Source organism: Python bivittatus, unplaced genomic scaffold (genome assembly GCF_059951505.1).
Source record: "Python bivittatus isolate LINGU-HERP-01145 unplaced genomic scaffold, Pbiv_v1 ctg000220_np1212, whole genome shotgun sequence".
NCBI classification, from domain to species: domain Eukaryota; kingdom Metazoa; phylum Chordata; class Lepidosauria; order Squamata; family Pythonidae; genus Python; species Python bivittatus.
The window spans coordinates 5480998-5505825 of NW_028277048.1; the positions used below are offsets into that span (position 1 = coordinate 5480998).

The 24828-nt window shown below is 40.1% G+C and overlaps 1 protein-coding gene across 3 annotated transcripts in view; it reads right to left on the reverse strand.

Annotated features, from left to right (window-relative positions):
* LOC103066229 (complement C3-like) overlaps positions 1–24828 on the reverse strand; it is a 63819-nt gene that overhangs the window by 19362 nt on the left and 19629 nt on the right. For 2 of the 3 annotated variants that reach the window (XM_025171036.1, XM_025171038.2), the window contains exons 13-31: positions 23877–24071; positions 21432–21581; positions 21067–21196; positions 20506–20571; positions 19389–19580; positions 17616–17721; positions 16898–16980; positions 16618–16757; positions 14734–14946; positions 12668–12731; positions 10274–10357; positions 9290–9493; positions 8698–8773; positions 6788–6950; positions 6002–6097; positions 5533–5683; positions 4643–4806; positions 2646–2798; positions 686–836 (exon numbers count right to left, since the gene is read on the reverse strand). In XM_025171036.1, the coding sequence (XP_025026804.1) occupies positions 686–836; positions 2646–2798; positions 4643–4806; positions 5533–5683; positions 6002–6097; positions 6788–6950; positions 8698–8773; positions 9290–9493; positions 10274–10357; positions 12668–12731; positions 14734–14946; positions 16618–16757; positions 16898–16980; positions 17616–17721; positions 19389–19580; positions 20506–20571; positions 21067–21196; positions 21432–21581; positions 23877–24071 (2581 nt within the window). Of the gene's footprint in view, positions 1–685; positions 837–2645; positions 2799–4642; positions 4807–5532; positions 5684–6001; positions 6098–6787; positions 6951–8697; positions 8774–9289; positions 9494–10273; positions 10358–12667; positions 12732–14733; positions 14947–16617; positions 16758–16897; positions 16981–17615; positions 17722–19384; positions 19581–20505; positions 20572–21066; positions 21197–21431; positions 21582–23876; positions 24072–24828 lie in introns of all 3 variants that reach the window. The other variant, XM_025171037.1, reaches the window with a different exon arrangement.

A 24828-nucleotide genomic window follows, 5' to 3' on the forward strand; every position in this document is an offset into this window, starting at 1 on the left:
ACCCAGCTCAGGCAGATGTGTGGTGAATTATAGTAGTGGACCACTAAGAACTGAGAAGTGGCTGAGAACTGTTTCCTAGATGAAAGCAGACAGTGAACTTGAAGGAGGGAACAGACAGAAGGAGTTCCTACATTCTGGCAGATGAGCCTCGCTTTACTGGACATTGGTGGAGATTTGTTCAATGTGTCGATACCCCCATGCCTTCAAATAGGGAAGAAAAATTACGTTAATAAAAAGGTTTGCCTGGAATGAGAATAATGTTCCTGGACAGGAATGATGGTTCCCTCAGGGCAGGGACTGGAAAGATGTTCCCAGTGAGGAGAATGGCAGGATCCTAGGAGTAGAAATACTTCATGCTAGTTTCTGGCCTATGAACTGCTTTCAGTGTCCCAGTTTATCAGCAAAGTGGATTGTTTTCTCACAAAATGCACAGCTGCAAACACTGTACAAAGATTTTCAATGTTTAAAACTTGAGATGTTGGCTTTGTGGCTGTAATAAATAGAAATATATTTAGTTTTAAAGCTGTAGCACAATTCTCCAAGGAGGCACATATGGTTTCTATAGTACTACACTGAGATTTTAAAAAATGCTAAAATCCTCAGGAAATTCATTACTGAACAACATCCAGTCTTTTCAGGAAAGTTAGAAACTGAAAGTAAATCTAACCTCAGTGTTTAGACTTACCCAGCTTGATTTCTTCCACAGAAACCTGCAAATTAAAATTCTTGCACTGAGCTTTCTCATTCTGCACCTTTTTATGATATTTCATTGTGATGGTCAAAGTCACATGTCCTTTTCCTGATGCTTCCACAGTAAAATCTTCATTAAAATGGGTCTGAAAAACAACCGTGTAAAAGTACAAATGAATGATAAGAATTAATTCTACAAACAGGAAGAATGAATATTTAGTTATTAATACATATTAATACATATTTATGCATGAACAAAATTTTACAGTTTGGACAGAATGATTTGATTAGGTTTGAAAATTTATGGTTGAAGAACTGTTGTAGGTCAGATCTTGGCTTGAGTCTCCTTTTTTGCATTATGCTCATTTGCCATTCTTTATGGTCATCATCACAATCTTATCCCCTTTTTTGTTTTTCCAAATGTTATATATTAAAAGTTTGGCATCCTGAATGATCTCCCTTGTGAAATTAATGTGAACTGCTGAGTTCTGGGACAGTCTCCTGGCTTTGAAAGAGTGTGATATATCATCATGCTACATATGGCATCTGAAATAGGCAAGTGAACATAGCTGACTATAATGTAAGATTCCCCTAATCTTAAAGAACGTGACTTTTCAGGCTTATCTGTATAGGCACAGTCAATTCTATTTTAAGGTTGCTTCTCCCCTGACCTTAAAAGAATGCTGAGAATGGTTCTGTGATCCAAAAATAATTTTTAGATATATTTTTATTTTATTTATTTATTTATTAAATTTTTCAACTGCCCATCTCCCCCCAATGGGGGAACTCTGGGCGATTCACAATAAACATTAGAACATAAAATATATAAACACATAAAACCATAAATTAAAACATAACTAAAAAGAAGGAGGAGAGACCAAGGGGATGAAAACCTGAGGCTGAAGGACGAGGCCTCTATGGGGCTAGCCATCCCCATGCTTGAGGTATTCTCACCCCACCCCAGGCCAGGTGGCAGAACCAGGTCTTCAAAGCCTTACGGAAGGCCAGGAGTGTGGGAGATAAACGCACCTCCGGGGGCAGGACGTTCCAAAGAGCGGGGGCTACCGCAGAGAAGGCCCGCCTTTTGGACCCCGCCAGTCGAAGTACTTTCACTGAGGGGGTCCGAAGCATGCCCTCTCTGTGTGATATTTCCTAGACTTTCTCACTTCCTTCTTGTGAATGGACACCAAATATGAAACATCGCCAGGATTTTGAGGAAGAGTTAGGTCTGTTTCACACTGCCACCATTTCTGCTCCCCAAACTTTCAGCAACTGTGTCAAGCTGATTCATAACCATCTTCCTGACAGCTGATCTCAAAACGCAGAGAATACAGAAAGTAATGATCAACTGGAGGGTGCAGAAAAAGGCATCCTCACACACTCCCCATTTTTTGCTCATGCTGGTTCGGCACTTTTTGATTAGGAAAAAGTCTGAGTGTGGGGAGCTGCAAATGTAAAACAGAGACAATGGGGGGCTTCATAAGGACACAGCCAATGTAAGCATGGAGCAAATACCGCATATGAAGGTATCCTTATTTTGGAGTTTACTTTTAATGAGTAAGGCACTTTTTTAGTTATTTGCTTGTATGTTTGCAGAGAAGGGAGGCTTTTCAAAAAACAGCAGGAACAATAATTTAGCATTTCAGTGATATTTAATGGCACCATTTTTACTGAGATTTAAATAATTGTCCCACCTTGGGCATCTGGGAAATGACAAAATGTGCATCACAATATTGTAATGCAAACACCACCTTTTTATACATGTATTGTGCCATTGCATGCATGTATATAAGGGAGACAGCTTGGGTCGTGACATTATAAGGTATGAGTCTTCATTCCGACGAAACCTCCAGATTCAAAGGGTTCTCTAGCTTGAGCCTTCTCAATCTACACAAAGAATAATGCATAATGCACAATATTGGTAATACATAATATTGGACAAGGAAATAACATACCTCTAATGACCTAGAAATGATCATATTCTCATCAAATTTGTACCTCACTGGAGTTCTGTGTGGCAGAAAAACAGAAACAAACATATTCTGGTCCTGAGAGGCTGTCATGTCCAGATGGTACTGGGTAAAAGCTTGCAGAATCATGGTGGTTGACTGGAATGACAGGAAGAAAAATGGAGTTAGACAGGAGATGCTACAGTGAAAGAACTGAAGTTCTACTGAAGAAAAATACCAGGGTATTTAACACTGCCGCACTTTCTACAGGAAGCATGTTCGTAGTAGTGAGTGGGATATGGAGGGCTTCAGATTAAAAAATGAAAAGCTGCTTCAGAGCTGCAAAGGTGATGAATGGAGCACCTGTCTGCAACTGCTTAAACCAAATGTCCCTTCCCAGGTTCAGATAAAAGCTGCACAGGGCAGCTGTATGATCTCCCCAAAGGTATGGCTTACTTGACCCTGTACAGGATGAAGCATCTTGTTGCCTTCAAATCCTAACATTTTTCAATGTTCCCAGTGGTTTTGCTCTTAAATCTGCAATTGCAAATATTTTTTTCCAGTAAGACATCAAGATAAAGATTTTTTTTTAAAATGCCCTATTAATGCTATTTTCAAGGTTTTTCCTATGCTTTTCCTGCAAGGGAAATAGCAGCTGATGGCAATGACGGTAGAGATTTAAAAACAAATTTGGAAAACGGCATAGAAGGAAAGGGCAACCTCCATTCCCCATCTCCAATGCTGTCTCAACTTTCATCTGAAGAAAATTTTAAAAGACAAACATGTCTTTTAATTCATACATCTCTGTTATCACACATAATTTGCCTAGGTGTAATATTTTGATTAACCCCAACAAAGTCATCCATCAGCACAGCAGATAATTATTGGTTTGAGCTAGACTAAGAAGTAATATGGTTCAGCATGCCACTTGAGGTTTGTTAATAGCACCCCGGCCTTGTCTAACATTATAAACTCCAGATAAGCCTGGATAAACTAAGGAAGAAATGTCATAATTATTGTCTTGAATGCCTCAGAGACAACTGATAGAAGATTGTGCAAGAATGATTCTTGTTTTTGATTGCAACATTTTGCAATATCTGGAGGAGCAAGAAAAAGCCACATGTGAAGAACAATAAAGCCTGCATAGGGGCTGGCTTAGCATCATTTGCTAAAATGGGTAGGCAATGCGAGATCCATAGCCACGGGAAGCCTTCCAGTTCCTTTATGGCAGGTCTCAGAAGATGCAGCCAGAGGGCCATGTTAAAATGCTATATAGTACCTCAATCCTTGAAGCAGCAGGGAAGTCAGCATAAAATAAATATTGTATCCATAGCAAAAGGGGGGAAACATTACTTTAAAACGGGTACAGTTAAAGAATTGCTGCAGCTGTGGGGTAGGGATGAGGCAAAGCCAACATCATGAGGACTAGGCCTAAACAGCAGGCTTGGGCCATGGTCACGCCATGGTTGGGAACACAAGGATTTGTCCAAGGAGCCTCTGATGATGCCTGAAAGGCAGTACAGGAAACAAAGTGCATGCCCCAAAAATCTAGGAATGTACAACTCTTCATGGATTTATCCCTGAAGTGGAAGGACAAGTCGCTCATGCTTGCCAGTTTTGATCCTTTTTAGAACAGGGCAAAACTCTCTGAAATCGTTCCAGTTTATGTGTTGGAAGCCTGCAGGTACAGCCTGCCTTGGATTATCCTGCATATACTACATAGCCTTTTCATGTACTTTCAAAACATTAAATTAATAATATGATAGTTCAGCCAATAATGAAAGCAAATTCATTTATTCCACACATGCTAATTACTTCAGGCTGAGGTGGCCAGCACCTTCAGCCATAAGCTGTTGCAGATCTCATGGTAGCAAAGTCTCTCTCTATCAGTTCTCCCCTGACAGTTTTGCACAGACCGCAAGTATGCTTTCAGCAGCTCTGCTTGTTCTTCAGAAACCCACTGTCTGTAGTCTGCAAGCAAGGAACAATACCTGATCACTCACCTGGGTATTTTCATATATGTTCCCAATATAGTTTTGCCACATCAGCCACATGATAACTGCCTCAATATACTCAAATTTCTTCATTCTCAGCAAGGCTAGCAGAGCGTAGGATGTACCTTCAACAGTAACATTATGATTGTTCTGATCTTCCCAATGACTTCTTTCTAAATCCCAGCAGAGAATGAAATGTTTAGGGCAGCGGTCTCAAGCGTCCTGGGCCAAGAACATATTATGGCCACTCTCATAAAATGGTGACTATTGTGAGCATGGCCAGTCTCAAAATATCCATTGAATTGAATTGTAACCCTGATCTGAGATTTAAAAAAAAATGAAAATGTAGGATATAGACTTTTCCATACAATCGGTCTATGAAAAACCTGCCCACACTTGCAGCTCACTGCATCAGCTGCAAAGGTGAGGCTATGCTCTGAAGTCCTCTGCAGCATGAAGAATGGCTTTGAGGAGACTCCACCAAGCTTTTTCCAATCAAACTGAAGAGTGGTGGCTATCCTGGTTAAGTAATGGAAGGGAAGGGGGACATTTCCTAGACCTTGGAGTAGGGAGCTTGTAAAGCTCCTGGTGGGTGTGTTGTATGGTATATGGAATGTGGTTTGTCCAAACGCGTAGGGTTTTCTGTTTATTGTTTCTATTTTTTAAGTGTAAGCTGCCCAAAGCCAGTCTGGAGTCAGGTGGCCTCTAAATCTAAACAACAGCAACATTTGCTATCCAAGCAGAAGTCCTGGACTCCAGCATCACTTTATTTAACCCAGATATCAACCCTAACACCTATTTATTTGACCGTGCTTGTTGCATTCCTCTTTCATTCTTTACTGTCTCTCTCCCTCTCCCCCCAGCACTTTTCTTCTCTTCAGGAAGCTTCCAATTAATACCTGTGGAAGCTGTCATGAGTACTGTCTCATCAGTCAGCCCCCCTGCCAGGGCTAAAGCATAGGAAACAACAGCCACAGTATAAGGTTGTGTCAGTGATTCATATCTTTCAGATAAATAGTTTTTGGCTTTGGTGATACTGTTCTCCAAACCCTGGAGTAAAACAATAACAACAGTGTTTGTTAGGAGTGTTGGGAGAAAATGGGAGACATTATTCATTTAATTTCAAATAGTAATTCTGTCAAGAAATAAATAGCCTGTGCTACAGAGTAACAAAAATTAAAGGTAATGAAAAAACAAGATTCTTTTTCTTTCACTGTGGCTGGAATTATCATATACCACAAATGGGAAAGAAAGCAGTTCCAAGAGGTCCGTTCCATTTTTATACTTTTCTGTGGAATGAATGACAGGCGCAATGGGAATATGACCAAAAAAAGTAGTAAAAACATCCATTGGTTCAAAAATACTTACGCTAAATCCTTCAATGCATATTTCTTTGGACTCCACTATTGAAATCAGGACAAAAGCTGTTAACAATACACTTGGTTCACCATGTTCAAGGCCTCCCTAGAAGAAAGTAAAATGATATAATTTAATCGCAGTGCTGATGAAAAAGTTTTTCCAAGGATTTGCCAGTCACAGTCTCAGATGCTGCCGAGAAACAAAAATATGAAAATGTGGGCAAAGTTTGGTGAAAGCCAGCTTAAAGGTCACAGCAAGAAATAACATAAATGACTGCAAGGGAAAGGGAACATACCACTGAGTAGTTTCTCTATGGAGAGACATCACAAATTCATGCAAATTGCTTTCATTGCTATCCACTGTTTGGATAGTGAGAACAGAATAAAATATAATGGATTATTTAGCTTTGATGCTTACTAACTCCAGTTTTTGCTCAGACGCTCTAATCACTAAGTTCCCTTTCCATCCAAAGTTAATTTTAGTGCTAACCATGAACAGTGTCTTTTAAGTAAGAACAAGCTTATGAATATAATACTCAGAGCATTTCTTATGTCAAGTAGCAACAACAGCAGGAAAATGCACTTTTACTCCCTATTTTGTTTTAGCTTCAAAACCTGCAATTATCATCAGACAAAAAATAATAACTGATTCACCAACTGGCTTCAAGACATCCTGTAATTAATTAATGTATTGTATTCTTCTAAGTTAGTAATTAGATTGTAAAGTTGTAAAAATTGTAAAAATCCACTGATCACTCAAGTGAAATACCATTAACAACAGGAAAAAATATAATACCATGATTGCTGGAAAATGTGGAGGTGCTTCTTCATGGAAAATTCCTTCTGGTTTTTGCCTCTCCTGAATTAGCCACTGTATAGCTCCACAAATGACTGGGCTATTATTAATAACCACCACTTTGAAAGCCATGGTAAAGACTTTTGCAATGAATGCAGTTAGCCTATGAAGAACAGAGTGCGTCAGCATTTTTAATTTCGTTAGTTACTTACCTTTACTATGTAAAATTGGTGGCTTTTTCAAAATATCACATATTATACTCACTTGATAATTTAATTTACCCTGAGGATTACATTATGAGGAAAGCATTCTGCAATGTGGAGCAGTGGTGCCCTTTCCCATCCTACTCGTCATAACTTTGTCTTTACAATCCATTGTGGTGATTTATGCCATAAAGAGAGATATTATCTTACTGTTTGAAGTGCTCTTGAATAGGATAAAGTGCAGAAGTCTAGACTATGTCAGTATGCACTTAGAGAGTGGCAGCCCAAAGTTCAAGATTTGTGGCTCAGAACAAGTAAAATGCTTTAGCATATTATTCTCTTTTGGAGTAAGCAACCCTAATAGAATGTGGAAAAGGAATAAGTAAGCAGGAAAGAAAAGAGAGGAAGTAGAATCTCTGTTTGCAACCCCTACTCTACATCAGCAATGACCCAGAATAAGGGTTCTGCCTCCACCAGAAATGGGAGGAAGAGATAGGCAAGGTGGGGAACACCTTGTTTGGTGTCAGTTAGGTCTTCTGCTGGCAGTTCTCTGATCCCATGGAAGACTGCCACCAAAGGAGCCATTCTCTGCTGCTTCTTTTCCCAGTGTTTCCCCCTAGAAGAGACCCATTCCCCCTTCTCCTTCCATCCCTTATTCTTGCTGCCCTGGACTGCAGAGGGAAAGAAGGAGGGAAATAGGTCTTCAGCTGCCAGTTTCCCAATTCGCACCATGGGATTGGAGATCTGGTAGCAAAGAAATGCTCTCTGGCTCTTAAAGAGCCAGTGTTGCATCCCTTCCCCAAGAAGTCATCCTGGGATTCAATGGTAATGAATATTTTATATCCAGTCTCCAACCTTCCCTTTTTAGGGAAGGTTGTTGAGAAAGTAATCAATTTACAGCTCCAGAGGACTTTGGAGAAAATGGAGAACCCTTTTCAGTCAGGCTTCAGATCAGACTGAGATGGCATTAATCTCACTTCATAAGACTGGGATGGGAATAGTGCATCCATACTGGTCCTCCTTGATTTCTCAGAAGCTGAGAAATCCATGGTATGCTCATGGTATGCTTCTGGACCAGCTTCAAAGTTTAGGAGTGGGAGACATGATACTGCAATGGTCTCCTCCTTCCTCCAAAGCTAGTTCCAGTTGGGGGGTGGGGGTAGGGAGAGATTACAAGCCTGACACCATTTCTTTGTGGGGTTCTTCAGGGGTCTTATCTGGTTCTTCAGGTATTATCTCCCTACTTCTATCTGATATCTGGATGAAACTGCTGGGTGAGATCATTCATTGGTACAGGATCAGCTATCATGAATATGAGCAAGTGATGTTGTCAAGGTTCTTTACCAGTGTCTGAAGGCTGTGGGGGTTTGGATGGGGAAGAACAGTTCAACCCAAGCAAGATCAGGTGGTTGTGGTTTGAGGTCCCTGGTTCTGGGGACTCTTCTTTAGCTCTGGATGGGATTGCAATCTCCCAGACAGAACTGTTACACTATCTGGGAGTCCTCTTGAACTCTCAGTTTCTGCTAAAACATCATGTAGTGGATGAAATATGGGTTTATAAATAGAAAGATATCAGAGAAACAGGAAAAAGCAGCGTGTGGAGGGGTGGGAGAGAACACTCTAGGAAATCAATCCTTAAACAGAATTTATAAGAGAGGGATGATAATTCATAATAAAAAGGCATGACTATGTAAGCACTGCACTTACCAAGTGCTAGATTTGGTGCCCCTATGGGGATAATAGGAGTAGTCCACTTGCATGAAACTCAGCTGCAGTCTGTAGCCTAAAACATGGAGCAAGATGGGGAGAGAAAGAGGAGTGTGAAATGTTAGATCAGCTTGATCAACATGGAAAGATGCCTTCCTCTTCACCCTTCTCTCAACTGCCCAGTTTCATCTCATCTCATGGATTCTGCATTCTCTTTGTGTGTTCATTCCATCCCACATTCTTTTCACCCATTGCCTTCGGGGTTCTCAGCATGGAGATTCAAGCAGCTAAGATACCAGCTGGAATCTTGAAAGGAAGCAAGGACAATTCTGAAATTGCTGATGTAGCAATTTAATAGATTAACAAAAACTGGCTGAGCAGAGGATCAGAGAACTCTGCATAGTGTCCCAAAGCAACTTCATACACTTTGAACCACAATTTCCAGCTGGTTGCACCTGGAGGTCTTCATGTCTGAAAGAATGGAAGAATGCCCTGACATAATATTCACAGTCCTCTCTGATCAACTTAGAGTGCCTAAAGAAGCTATCAACGGATATAGAAAACAGCTCAGAGAGAGGCCTGTTTGCCTTACCGTGCATGATTTTCTGGATCGCATCAGACCTATCATCAGTTCCAATCTTGTCCCATTGCCCAGTATTGTCGAAATAGTGGGTAACACTAGTTAGTGGTGTCATGGCAATTATGTTCGTCTCTTCATCACCATCAGGGGTTATGAAGAATCCATGCACTTTGTCCATATTTATATAAGTTTCAATAAATTCAGCACGGGGATTTCCTGGTGACAAAATTTAATTTAATTTAGTTTAATTTAATTTAATTTAATTTAATTTAATCTAATCTAATCAATTTATTAGGATTGTCTACTCCAGAAGATTCTGGGTAGCTTACAAAATCCATAAAAAGAGTAAAACAATTAAAACCTATATAAACAGGCAGCCTAGACTAAAACAACTTGAACAACAAACACTACAGATAATACAAAATAACAATACGATAGGGGCCTGAGCAATAGCACACACCCACATTAACCCCAGGTCTTAAGGGCTTTCTGGAATCCTAGGAGAGTGGATGCATTCCATGACTCTGGGGGGATGGTGTTCTAGAAGGTTGGGGTTGTGGCAGAGAAGGCACACTTCCTCGGTCTTAAAAAATGGGAAAGTTTAATAGAAGGAACCTGGAGTGCACCCATTCCTGGTGACTTTATCTGCCAACTATCATGGAAATTCCTTATCATGGTCCTGTGGGTGGTCCCACAACCTGACTCACCCTAATGGAGCTAGTGATTTAAAACAGGGCTGCTGGAGGGTTATTGGCAGATGCAATAAGAGTGGAGAAATAACGATGTTTTGCTGCCCTTATTGCCATGATGCAGGCCCGAATATTCCCCATTTTCTCTGGGGAAACAGGAGCTATGGCAATTAGCTATGGGATCCAGTTCAGGGGCTAGTAGTATGGAACCATTATATCCATGGGAATATTGGAGGACAGAAGGAGAAAATGGCTTTTCAGTTCTTTCAGTTTTGACCCTGGAATTTCATACCATGACAAAACTTACGTGCAAGGGTAATTCTGGTCACTAATGGAGACAAAGGTACAATATCTGTTAATTCATAGGCAGGGATCCTTATTACCTGCACTCCTAAAAATATGAGAAATGAAGGAACATTACAAGGAGACACAAATTCCTCAGACTTTGGACTCATGTTTCTTTACATGATAACAGCAGCAAGACTTCTATATGTGCAAAAATGGAAAGATTTACGAATATTTACAGCAGAAGAATGGATATTGAAATTAATGAAACTCATGGAGATGGCAATATTGACTTTTTTCGTCAAGGAAAAGACACTGTCTAGCTTTGTTTCTACTTGGAAACCACTCTTGTACTTTTTACTTGAGACTCAAAAAAATGAAATATTGATTTGATGGGTTTGATGAATGATTTATTTTGTAATTTGAGAGATACTTTGTAGTGAACTGTTTTATATTATTTATTGATATAGATGTGTATTGTAGTCTTTTAAATATTAGAGTAAGAGGTGAATGTATTTTATATTTACATCTGTACCAAAGAAAGTCAGAAGTCACTTTCTTTATTCTCTTTTCTGCTGTATTTTTTTCCCTTTGTTATTTTCTTTTTTCTTCTTGTCTTTTTATCTTATACTGAAAATTAATAAAGTTCTTTAAAAAAAAAGACTTTGAACTCAAGTCTCTCTAACCATTAACTCTAACCATGAACAAGATTTCCCTTGAACTGTCTTTAAAGGGCGTGCCTTGTCCCTGGGCCATAGTTGCATTCAGCTGTGCCAGTTTTAAAGTTGCCTTTTCTCTCTTCTAACCCAACTGGGACCATGTACACGATCTAGGATGCTTTATCAATGATGTGATTGATGACAAATCTGCCCGGCTTCTAGTGTCCCATTTAGGCTGCTTCAGGCATGCCTCTTTCTCCCTCTGGTTGTTGCTGTCCATAACTATTTTGGCTCCAGCTGCACAACCGGCTACTGCAAATGCATTTGCCCATGTAAGGCTTGATGGATGTCTTGGAAAGTGTGCCTTTTATACAAAGGGGATTAGCGCTCTTTTGAAGTAGCACTAGACCTGTTTTTTAAACATGAGTTTAATACTCTTTGATCTGAGCTTAAAATACAGGAATAGCACTTGGTTGTTAGTCTTGTGCTGCACAGAAGGTCTATTTGAGGCAGAAAAGAACTAGTTTATATGGCTGGATGAGGGTCAATAAACTGAGGTGAATCTCATGTTGCTCTATGGAGGGTAGTTATCCTATCTGAATGTTCAGCCAGATGGGTTTACATTTTCCCTGAAAGACCAGATGTGCCCTTTTTTATCCACTTAAGTTCCAGCTAATCTTGGTCATGAGGAGTTCAATTTACTAAAGTTATCTGCTCACATCACTTTTTATACTTTTTGGTACCAGATCAAAATTTATACATTTGCCCAGATATTTTAATTTAAGAAAATGTATTAAATTGAATGCAATTGCCTCTGTATTGTATGGTTGCATATTGATGTAATATTAAGAGGGTGGTTGGGATGTTTTTGTTTGTTTGTGTTTGGTAAATTGCCTTGGCATTGTATGAGGAAGGCCAGTATAAAAATATTTTAAATAAATGAATAAAACATTAAAAGATTATCTATTAATAATAACATAATTAGTGTCCAATTTTTTCCTGGAGAACAAAACTACTCATTGATTTTTATAGTATAGGTAGTCCTTGACTTATGACCATTATTTAATGACTGTTCAAAGTTGCGACAGTGCTGAAAAAAGTGACTTATGACTGGTCCTCGCACATATGACCATTGCAGCATCCCCACGGCCATGTGATCAAAATTTGGCTAGTTGGCAACCAGCATGTATTTATGATGGTTGCAGCATACTGGGGGTCACATGATTGCCATTTGTGACATTCCCAGGGGCTTCCAACTAGCAAAGTCAATGGGGGAAGCTGGATTCACTTAACAACTGCATGATTCACTTAATGACTGCAGCAAAAGTTGTAAAATTAGGTGTGACTCACTTAACGACCACAATGCTTAGCGACTGAAGTTCTGGTCCCAATTGTGGTCATAAGTTGAGAACTTCCTGTATGTGCTTCATCTGACTGGCCTAGCATTGAACAAATAGATATGTTCAAAACTTAGAGAAGTGGGATTTTTTTTTTTTTTAGGATTACTGTGTGACAAAGAGGTATTTACAAAATTCAGCCAAAACTGCACAGAACTCATTGCTAGCCAAAAGCAGTAATATGCCAATGAGTTTCAACAACCTCTCTGTTGTAAAAGCATGACTACCAAAAAATTGAAAAATTGGAAATATTAATTGGATATATTAAACTGAATTTACTTTTTTGACACAAATATAGGCATTCACATGATTTAAAACAGTGGAAAGGGGAGCTTTGAACAATAACCAACTGTTACTCACCATTTCTACTCTGAGCTGGATGCAAGTCAACAATTTTTACAATCTCCTGGGGCATCCCTTCTGGCTGGTGAGGAAGAAAGAAGAGGAATTGTCTTTTAGCAAGCTCTCACTGCAAACAAGGTAGCCATCGCAACTCAAAGCAGCAACACAGAATGGAAGCCAGTCCATGAGTTCTCATTTTTGAGACAAAATGCAGGATAGCTTACTTATATTTGGCTATAACTTGGGAGAAATGTTAGGATATTTTCATGTATTCCTAACTAGGATTACAATCTGATGTAGGCAGAGTGGAATTTCTTTCAGAATAAACTTGCATAGGGCTGGGGAACCCTTTACATTTTCCACAGGGGCTTTAACCTTGAGTCAACCTAGGGCACTGATTCCTTGGAATACCACCTCTGTAGTTGGGCAAGCCACAAGAGGCCACTGATGAAGGAGGTCAACCCACCCAAGAATACTTTGCCTGCAGGCCTTGGCCCTGTTAGAGCTGAAGCTGACTCTGTTAGACGTAAAATAATTTAGGTAACATTTGCATTATCTATGATGTCTTTCAAATAGATTTTCTGATCTCCTTTTAACAGGAGATGATAGGACTGAGATACCAGGAACTTCTATATGAAAATCATATTTTAAATGCATCCTTTCTTCAACACTGTTTTACACTTACAGGTCATTCTCATGCCCTGCTAATAGCAACAAGTTTTTGTAGGTTATGTCCTCATGACATCACCTTCATCTTATCCCTAGCCCATTGTTGGAGGCAGCATGCATTTGAATATTGCTGTCTCATTAATGTTTCATTTCTTATCTTAACACAAGTCTTGTTATACAAGCACCTCCACAACGATGCTGGTGATGACCCAGTCAGCCCAGCTGCTATTGGCCATCAGAGGCTGCTGCAAACATGTCCCTTCCCCTCCCTTAACTCCCTTGCCTATGGTTCCCAGGGCAAAGTTTTCCAGCACTATTCTGGTCTTGCCCAGCAGGGCTCCCACTGTTCCAAAAAGCATTATTTCCTACTTTTTCTATCACCTCTGCCAGCCTAGGGAGCAGATCCTCAGTTCTCCATTCTCCACAAAGTGATCAGAAAACTGGTCACCAAAGAGTGATCGGGGGCAACAAAGCAATGGCAAAGGTTCTTTCCCTGCTATGTTTCCCAGTGCATGCAGCTGATCTGTGTAATCCAACACCTGGCAGGAAGGGGCAGCCCCCCACTACCCTTATTCTTAATCGCTCACTTCCTCCTGCTCCATCCTCCACTTCTCCAAAGTGTCAGCTGAGGCATTTTCTTTGTTTGTTTCATTTTGATGCAGGTATATCAGTCTTCTGGAAGACCAATATTTCTGCATCAAAAGCCAAAAACAACCACCAACCCTGACTGACAAATCTGTGGGGAGGATGAGAGGATGAAGAGGGATAGTGAATGCATTCTGATCCATGTGGGATGGTTAAGTATGTTCTGCTTGGGAAAGCAGAGCCCCTCCCCTGCACCTGATCTGTAGACATGATCTGTGGGATCAGAGAACTGTCAAGAGAAGTGGGATTGATCTGTGATCTGTGGGAATGGGGAACTGGTGGCTGAAGAACCACTGCTCTGGTTCCCTTGCCAGTTACTGCCAAAAAAGTAGGGGTTGAACAGCCAGGAAGAAAGGATTTTTGAGAATGGAAGAACAAGCAGGGATTTAAAAACCTAAGTATGATAAAGCCCAGCAACCTTCTGCCATTTCCCCAAGGAACCCAAGATATGTTTTAATACTAGTGTGTGGATAGCATGAGAAGTTAGGCTAAGTAACTGAGCCAAGATCACCTAGGTGTATTTCATGGAAGAACTGGGGTTCAAACCTCATCTCCTCAAGCCAAGTCTGACATTCCACCTGCTATAGCACACAGACTCTCAAGGAAAGAAGGCCTCAAGAATGGCTCCTTCAGTTCTCCAAGGAGTAACAAATGAAAATAAAAAAGCATGGGAGAGACAGGAGGGGCACAATGAACCTGATATCAAGAATCCAAGTATCTCTGAAATTTCCTTCTCCCAAAGAAGTTAAAGGATCCAACTCATTACATACCACAACTGTAAATCTCTTTTGTACACCATCACCCAGAAACTCGTTCCAGATGGCTGCCGTAACCTCCACGTTCTGCTCCCCCAAGTTCAGGGGGACTATGACAAATGGCAGTACTATGAAGGACTGGGATTTAACAATGACCACTTGCTGATAGCTTGCTTTGGCAGTGGAGGCACTGCAGAAATTGTCCTTATACAGCCAATGAACTCTCACCTGAGGAAAAAGAGAGAAGGTAGAATGGGATGCCTAAGAGACCTACAGAGGATGTAGCAAGCCAGACAAGGGAGGAGACAAGGAGATTCTTGAGTCAAAAGGAGGGGGAAATGTGAGAAAGAGACTCAGAGTAACTCTGCCTTAATTACCCTAAGTGTAGGTTGTTGGAGAATTGCTTTGAGAGTCTTTCAAGATTCTGTTACATTACCCTACTAGCAATAAAGATTTTTCCAGAAATCCAAGAGGTTCTTGTTTCCTGGACTTGTCAGCCTTGCTTGGCAGGAGATAATCTTGGTCATGTATATTTCTGGTCAAAGAGGGAAGGAGTGCTCATATCTGACATAGTACATGCATTATAAATAGCAAAAATAAATAAAAATACTATAAATTCTACAAAGAGAGTTCTGGGATACTGTTGTTTTCCAGCTTCTGGCAACTTACACTACTGATTACTGCTAGAGAACAAATATGTTGATCTGTGTAAAGAAAGTTTATTTTATTATCCACATTAGTAATACAGTATTTCAGTATCAGGGCTTTTTAATGGATTTCTGCTTTACAAAAGGTTAAAAATTAGACAAACCCTTCCAAAAACATATGCTAAAAATCTTTTCTCTGCTATGGAGCTTTCATGTGCAATTTCTCTTTATTTAGCTTTTAAAATTTTCTTAGTAGAAACATTTTGCAGTCTTAAACTCATTCTTTATTATATAATTTTTCCTAATGCAGGCTTTAAACTGCTCCCCCCGCCCCCGCACATTTATATACAACTTTATATGGTGGAGGGTGTTTTTTTTTCAGAGATACATTTCATAAACGAATGAGGTTTTTGTTATTCGAAATAACAATAACAAATAATAATAGCAAAGGTTAGACGCCTTATTCCAGTCAAGGCTGAATTACTCACCTGCATTTTAGTTCTGCAAAATTACAGAACAAACAGCTACTGCATTCAAACACTTAAATGGGAAGGAAGAGGTATTATCATAGCAACTCCTTTCGCCACTGATCCTACTGTAAAGGATGAAAGGATGTAAAGTATGAACAGGGGCAAATGCAAGAGGGGTCCAAAAAGTCAAGATGGCATTTGCAACCACAAGATCAAAGCCTCGCTCCTTTTTAATGTGTGTCATATGGCACACATAAAAAAGGGGCAAGTTTGGACCCCCACCTGTCCATAATAAACATTTTAAAAGAAGATGCATAATTTATTTTACACAGATGGTCCCATTTGAAAAGTATGAATATTGCATACTGATACTGTATGTATCATGATATGATATGTTATTATGTATTTGTCTAGATATTAGAAGAAAAAATCAGAGAAGGATAATTTTTTATAATGACAAAAAAGAAGGAAAACATCTTAAGGGTAGCTAAAAGATCTTAACTGGCTACATTCTACCTACCACTTGCTGTAAATAGTGTACTAAGTAATCATCATTAGTATTACAGAATGAACTTGTCTAGGTGATGCCCAATTCACTGTCCCTCAGTTAAGGGGATGTGCTGCATGACTGGGGATCTCTGAATTTCTTGCAGTGGCCCACAGAAAGTTATGGCAAAACATTTGAAAGATTTATGGGGCTGCATGATCCAAGTGTTGCATTCCAGCGAATTTCTAGCATCATAATGTCTCACTTCTAACTGAATCATCTTGTCAACATTTACCGTGATGTCCTTTTCCTGATAGTTGTAGAGAATGGCCTGAATTTCAGTCTGTTCATTCCTCACTACTGAATTGGGCAGCTGTAGATCGATGAAGAAATTTTTCCATGTTGTTATTGGATAAGGTTCAGATACACAGATTCCTGCAAGGAGGGTCAAACGAAAAGGAAGCAGATTGAGAATTAAAAGCTTTGTGCATCCAGTTTGCCTTTTCCAAATAACTGGCCTCATCACCTCAGCGGCCTTTAACCCTTCACCCTGCCTTCTCTGGAGACTGCTTTACCTGTTTCCTTTGAAATGCCCACAGCAACTGTCTCCCAGGTGGTAATGGTATCCTTCAGAAACAATCGTATTTCAGAAGAACCCCTGGATATAAAACAAATCCATCTCATGTCACACTTCAGAACATGTTATAGAGCTGCAGTCTAAGATGGGATGTCAGTATGCATGTGGGAGAGATACAGAACTGTCTTCTGTTTCTGTAACATTAGAAACAACTTAACTAGGCCCTGATGATGACACAGTACTGTTTATTTCAGTATTCCCCACAGCAACACCCAAAGATATGGGTGAAATATGCATAATGCTATGACCTCAGGACATCTGTTTGATCAATGTTCTAAGCTTTATAAATAAAGATACCGCAAACAGCTATGTCAATACAGGAGTTGTTTTAAATTTTGACCTCTACAACAGGTACCTTCCAGCTGACCAAACCTACAGACAACTGATGTTTTGGCATTTTGTTCAGCTTCTTGTTGCTTACTATGAAAATCCTCCCTTCTTGAGCTTGTAAGGCCTTTTGCCAAACAACACTTTGAAGACGTTTCATTAATGGCTTTCAAACATAAAATGGAACAGCACAAGCAACAGTTAAGAAGGTGCTGCATAAGAAGTACTGAGCTGAATGGAGTCTACCCAGTTCCTTTTGGGACCCTCTTAATAACACTGTAGCATCATGCACCCAAAGAGACTATAGATATTCTCTAGAAGCTTCATACCCTTCAGGATATGTATACAGCTGCAGTGATTGCCACAACCAGCTCTCTGGAAATAGAGACCTGATGATTATATCTTCATTCAACATGAACTCATCCATAAAAACCTCTGGGAAGGAAATAGATCATATTATAGATTTAATAATGATGAAGTTATTTCTGTGATTTCTTCAAAAGGTAGAAAAATTGGTCCAAAGTTTCATCCCTGGAATCTTTCTCCTTAAGGACAGAGAAAATGCATTCTAGGCCAAACAATGAAGTTGTTATATCTCCATGTTTATTGCCCATTGTTCTTTCTACATCTTCTCAATTGAGAAGAGGATGATGCTGGATGACCAAGGGTTTCCAGAATGTTAACATCATTTGTAACATTGACATTTGCCACTCATGGTAAATAGACTACTGCATTCCTCAGCATGGCTGAGCTAAAGGATATGTGGATTCTGCCAATTCTATAAGTTCAAATTCAAAAGTAAACATGGAAAGTACATGGAAAGTATAGAAAGTTAATGATTTAATACTCTACATCATGATGCAGTTTCTGTTGACATCAGTAGTGTTGCAGGTGGTGGGTGTGGCTATAGGTCCTGCCCCAGCCATTATACAAGTGCTCATTAGCTCAAATAAGTAATTTACTTTCCTATAGATAACTGGGCAGCGCTTGTCTCAAAAATAATTTGGAAAAACTGTTTCAAACTATGCCCAGCTCATCTCCGCTATTCATGAAAGCCGTCTGTCATTTTTCAGGCTTCTGTGTTTCAGACCCATTAAGAGTTTATTTCACTTGAATGTCTGGGTTCCAGCCACAACTTTTTTTCTATGCTCACACAGAAGTCTAAATGACAGACTGCTTTGCCAGGCTTGCATTTGCTCAAGCTCTGAAACGCTTTTTGAATTATTTCATAACATGCCATACGAAGCCCTAATTCATAATGCTTATAAGATAAAGTTTACATTCTTTTTGGCCAGATATATTTTGGCCAGATATACAGTATTTTTGGCCAGATATATACAAATATATTCTTTTTGGCCAGATAGACATATGATGTTCAGAAAAAGAAATGTCTATTCTACTATTCTACTCAGAAATAACAAAAAATACATTTATATTACATTATAAACCTTTATGTCCTCTCTGGCTCCTTTGCCTAGAAGCCCATTCCCAGGTGGTACCACTTCTGTCTTCCTCCTTGAAGTACTGTTTCAAAACCAGTTTTGTCTTTGAACTGCTGGTTTAACTCCATAGGCTTTTCTCCCATCACCAAAATAAAGACAAGGGACGTACCACATTTTAAAATTCCCCTTCAATTTCCCAGTCCTTTGCCTTCTACTCTGCAAAATCAAGAGAGTAACCTTCGGACGACTTCTTTTTTTAAAATGAAGTACCATATTAACTTTTTTTGTTTGTTTGGTGGCCTTCGAGTCTCCTGGCAACTGCCTGGACTAGTCCCTACAGTTTTCTTGGCAAGATTTTGGGAAGTGGTTTGCCCTTGCCTGCTTCCTAGGGCTGAGAGAGAGTGACTGGCCCAAGGTCACCCAGCTGGCTTTGTGCCTAAGGCAGAACGAGAACTCATGGCCTCCCATTTTCTAGCTTGGTGCCTTAACCACTACTCCAAACTGACTCTCATATGAACTATTAGTCCTGTATAAATAACAAAGAACAATCCATCATTTCCTTGCATTCAGAAAGATGAGCTAGTCAAGCCTTCTGTGACCTACATTTCTCTGTTCCTGACCTTGTTCCTTCAGACAGTCTCTCAAGATCTCTCTACCTGCCTGTTGATCGTTTATCTCGTTGCTTCACATTCTGGATGTTCTTGTGGAAGCGGCAGCATTCAAGGAAGATATTCTTGCAGGCATTCTGACCTGGCATGAATCCTACTTGCTTTTCACAGTCATGACAGAGCATGCCATATTCACAGCACTTTTGCAGGGTCCAGTCCTGACCCTGATCCTCATCCTGGGCCACTGAAACATAGAAAACATATGAAGAATTTGAAACCTCTGCTCCTGATTCTACTTTTGCCCTGCAACCCAAACAGGAAGCCAAAAAAGGTGACACTTTTGTCCTTCCTGCCTCTATAAACATATGAACATATGTTGTGTGCTTCCAGTTTTAAAAATTATCCTTAATTTTTAATTGTTAGAGAACATGGAAGCCCTGGCTAAGGGGTATGTGATGAATTGAAGAGTAAGAAATTGGAAGTTGGGCCACATATATTGTCTACCCAAATTGGCTAGAGCAGTGTTTCTCAACCTCAGCAACTTTAAGATGGGTGGACTTCAACTTCCAGAATTCCCCAGCCAACTTGCTGGCTGGGCAATTCTGGGTGTTGAAATCCACCCATCTTAAATTTACCAAGGTTGAGAAACACTGATCTAGAGTGTCTGAGGGCACGAGGCAAAATTGTTCAGGTTTAAATATGATTAATGACATATTTTTAATTACTGGTGCTGCTATTTAATCTGCCATTTTACTTGGTAACTTTATGATAATTTATTTTCTTGTAATACTTTAATTCAATCCAAATCACTTTGGAATTGAGATATGAATTGTGTTATATAACTATAAACCTTAACCCTAACCTTAACCTTAACCAGCACTAGTTATCCAGAATCTTTTAACTGAAGATGCCAAGATTTAAATTAGAGCCCTTCTTCATGCAAAGCATATGCTCTAACAAAAATTTCCAGCAAGATGCGTATCCCTTCATCCTATTTTGAAGGGAATCTGTATCTGATATTTACAAGTTCTTAAGAGAGTTAGGAAACAGAAGCCAGCTTGCAGAAAGAAAGTTCCTCAACAAAGGAGACATGCAAGAAGGACAGTGATCAGTCTTTAAGGTTTCTCTTCAGCGGTGGTATAGAACACTTTCTGCATTTTGCCCCATACCTGTGCTTGCTTTATAGAGCTGTATAGAGCGGCGATGGCGTTTTGTATGCTGAGGACACCTTCGATCTGGGGAGAAGAACAGTCAAGGTTTTTGGTTATCAAAGCAGATGCTGTTGAATTCCAGGTTTTTAAAATGTATTTGAAAGATTTGTATAGCTGCTCGTCTTAGAGCACAACTTTGGGCAGGTCATGACAATCGAACTACAAAGTCATAAAGCCATAAAACAAAAACTAAAAACCTGGCATCTTATTCTCCTAGGATGCCCCAACAACCAACCCAAAATATTCTCATTCTACTCCAGTGCCTGGGTAAAAAGTCAGGTCTTGATGGCCCTCCAGAAGGCTAGAAGGGTGGGGGCCTGCCGAATCATTGGAGAGAGGGCGTTCCACAGGGCAGGGGCAGCCGTGGAAAAGGCATGCTTCCGAGGTCCCACTAGATGGCAAGATTTCAGGGAAGGGTCCTGGAGCATGCCTACTCGATCCGATCTAGTGGGATGGGCACTTTTCTTAGCTTCACTCATACATGTCCACTAGGTTCCCCAAACCCCAAGCCACTGATACCTAATCTTATCAATGTGGAAAGCTTTATGTTGGTCTCAAGGGCCAGTCCAGCATCTGTAAACACGGCGAGGTTGTTCCTGCCACCACCAGGGGTACATCCAATATCATTCTCTTCCACACTTTCCCATATCTAATATGGAATATATGAAAATGGAAAGAAAAACAGGTGTATCTCCATATCTTTTCCTGTACTGGGGGAGAAGCAGTATTTGATTTATTGAACCCATAAGGGAGCAAAGTGTTTTTTTAATCAATAGGAAACTACATGTAAAACAGTATAACCTCCCCTGCAATTAACCTTAATTGCCATGCCAGGTTAAGGGGCAGAAGAAATGTCTTGGAGAGGAATGTTAACTTCTCCTGACCTTCTTTTGGGTAATCCTGTGCACATTGACTCTTTTGTCCATGATCACAACACCAACACGAGAACCTGCATCTCCTTCCAGTTTTATTTTCATTGCTGCGGATGGCTGAAGGTAGTTTTCTTTTTTGCTAGATTCTCCTTTCAGGACCAACTATTGGAACACAGACAACGAAGGAGCCAAATGTGAGAAAAGGAAAGTGCCTGGCTGACTCTTTTTTTGGGAAAACAGGTTCTTCTATTGATCACTGAAATAGTTGAGGATAATTCAGTCTCTCCTCTTCCATTTTTGGAACCAAGTGAGGATGCAGCTTGAAGGCTTTTTTTCCTGACCTTAGGGTTTCATCTGTGTTGTTCAGCTGGAAACATAGGTACCATTCCTTGAAAAAACAAATAGCTACGCCTTGGGACATAAAGGCTATATCCAAACCGGCTTTTTAACACCATACATACACTTCATTTATAGTAGTTTTACAGAGCCACCAGATTATACTGTCATTCCAAAGTGATCAGTCACCTTCATCTTTTTAAAAATTATTATTATTAAACAGAAATCATCGGTGTAGACACAAAACTCCTAATCAGAAGTGTGTCTCTGAAATAGTTGATGCTCAAGGATATTTCATTGCACAAAGCTTTGCTAGGGATGGCTACATCATTAATAGTGACAGCTTTTGACCCTTATTGGTTCCACTCTTTTCTCCTTAAGAAAAAAAGAGAGTTTTTTTTAAAGAGTTGGCAATCAGCAGTCCACGTGTACCTCCCCGACGCTCCATTTGTGGCCCCCGCACCCACTAAGACTCTTGCCAAAATTCAGCAGTAAAACGGTTGATTTTTGGCAGTACAGTTGTTTTTCACAGATAAGGATGGGTGGGAATTAGAAGAGGAGACCTCAGGGTGGCAAACTGCTCCTGTTTCCATCCTTAAAGCACTACAACACACATATACAATCACCTAAATTGGCGCTGCCAGGAATGGGATCTGTACAGGTCTAACATGGGTGCATGAACGACTGGCAGTGGTTGCACATATTGTGATATGAAACCTTGCAGTGAAAAAAAAAAAAAAGCAGGTTGTTTGCCTGTAACTGTGGTTCCTTAAATGGTCATTTGCACTTTTCAGCACACCCTTCCTGTCCCCTCTGTAGGTAGTTACCATGGAAGATGATCCTAATGCTAGGACTGCTACATTTGGGAAGAGCAAGGGCCTCACCTGGTGGGGTGGGGGCTTCCCGTTTCAAATTGCCTAAGGCTTAGACGGTTCCTAGCAAGGCTCGGAGTGGGTGCCAAACCCATAAGGGTGACTGCACAGAGATCACACAACCATTACTTTAAGCAACCTGTTCTTATCTCTTTTTTTTAAAAAGCCCAATTTTACATGGGAAACATTTATTCAGACAAGAAAAAATATAAATTATGATTAATTTTAAAACAACAACGTGTTAATTTCTTTCTTTGCAGCCATTTGCCTGTAACTTTTCTTTCAGCATCTAACTGGAAGCATGCGCAGGGGGGGAGGGAGAATGATGAGGAAGGGAGTCCCACTTGGAGCAATGCAGAGACCCAGAGGTAGGTCCAGATCCAAAGTTTGAGCAACTGGTGCTGTGAGTTTATATTGAGGATAATGATGGAAGATAAATCATGCAATGACACGGGTGCGTGCAATGATTCTCTCCATTATTCAAGGCTATACTAGATGTCTTATTATTTCTGTGTTTCCATTGGGCCTTATTTAAAAATAATAATAATAATAATAATCCCAAGTATGGTAGAAATCTAGTTTGAAGCAAGATGACAACCACAACTTATCACCTTGACCACTGTCCCTATTTGCAGAAGCAGATGGAACTGAAATGCAGCAATAGCTAAAGACCCATAGATTACCTACTCTCCCTGTGACCCCCTGCTTCCATGCTGGTACTGAACTGAATTGTGGGGGGCAGGGGATATCACCCTGTCATTTAAATAAATGAGTATTCCTGCAAGAGTAAGAAGCAGGCATAAACTCAAAAGCTATGATCAACCTCATGCCAAGTTTTTCTGTTCAGTTTGTCTCCTCCTGGACCTGTTTTTTATTTAATTATTTTAAAAAGTGAGTGCCTTGATATCCTTGAGAAGTCACACATGCAAAATGAATCTTAAAAAGCCAAAAAAGCAAAACCAACACACAACCAGGAGTGTGTTTCCCAGATATAAACTGGAATAACTTTTTTTTTAAGTCAGGAAAAAAAAATCTAGAAGAGGTTGCTAGCCTGCCTAATAGAAATGCTACTGTTTATGTACTTATAGAAGAGATCAGTGCGAGTTGTGGCTGCTGGCATAGTGGTGCTCACCACTGCCTCTCCAGACATCTCTTCCATGAACAGACCCACGCGAGGCTCCCTCCTCCCCCTCCAAAGAGATCAGTGCTTACAGACTCTGACATGAAGTGGGTCAGAATGATAACCTACTGTTCCTATGCAGGTATCCTTCACATCCACCCAGACTGAATCAGCCACAATCTCTTTGCTTCCTATTAGGCAGTAAGTCACAATCCGGAAGGAAGGGATGAAATTGGGAGTGATGTGCAGAAACAGAGTCACCTCATTCTGTCCGTTTGGCCTCGGCTGCCTCTGAGCAGTTAACACCTTTCCTTTATTCAAAATCTGATGGCAGAAAGAGATAACAACTGGTTAAATTACTGAAATGTAACAAACCTGGATCCTGGCCATCCCCAAGCCATCCGTGGGGAGGATGGAGGCCCTGCTTGTGAGTTACATTCACATTTCATTGATATTAATGAAGAGTAAATATAGATGACATGGCTCAAGTTTACCAGTGTCCCCATTTTCTCACATTAAAAGTTAAAATTTTATAGTAACTGCTAGAGGTCTCTGGAAGCTGTACCCAAGACCATCTCTGGTTTTGGACAATGTTGGCTTCATACCTGAAAAAGATTTGTGGAAGTTTAAACATATCTATTGTTCACTTTCTTAGCACACAAACAAAAGTGTAACAGAAGTAGTGGTTTTGCTGTCGAACCAATGATGCTCTCTGGGGCCTGAGAAATGGGAATAGGGGCCATACTTGGTCCATGCAGCAGCTACTTTAAGCATTATAGTATGAGCTAATTCTTTAAAGAAACCTGAAAAAGACACCGCTTCAATGAATAAGAGACTTTAATGAATAAGAGAAACTTGGGTGGCTTGCATGAGATCCAAAGCACATGTTCCAAATAATTTTTAAAGTCTGTACACTCCTATTATACAACACTCTTTCAGTCCTATGTGCAATATGAGGTAAAATCAATGGATAACAACACACAGTTGTTGTAAACCAGTTCAGCTTTCAATCTGCAAGAGGAGCCATTTACAATTTACAATGCAATGCCTGGATGGGGAAAGCCACTGTATGGGCAAACAG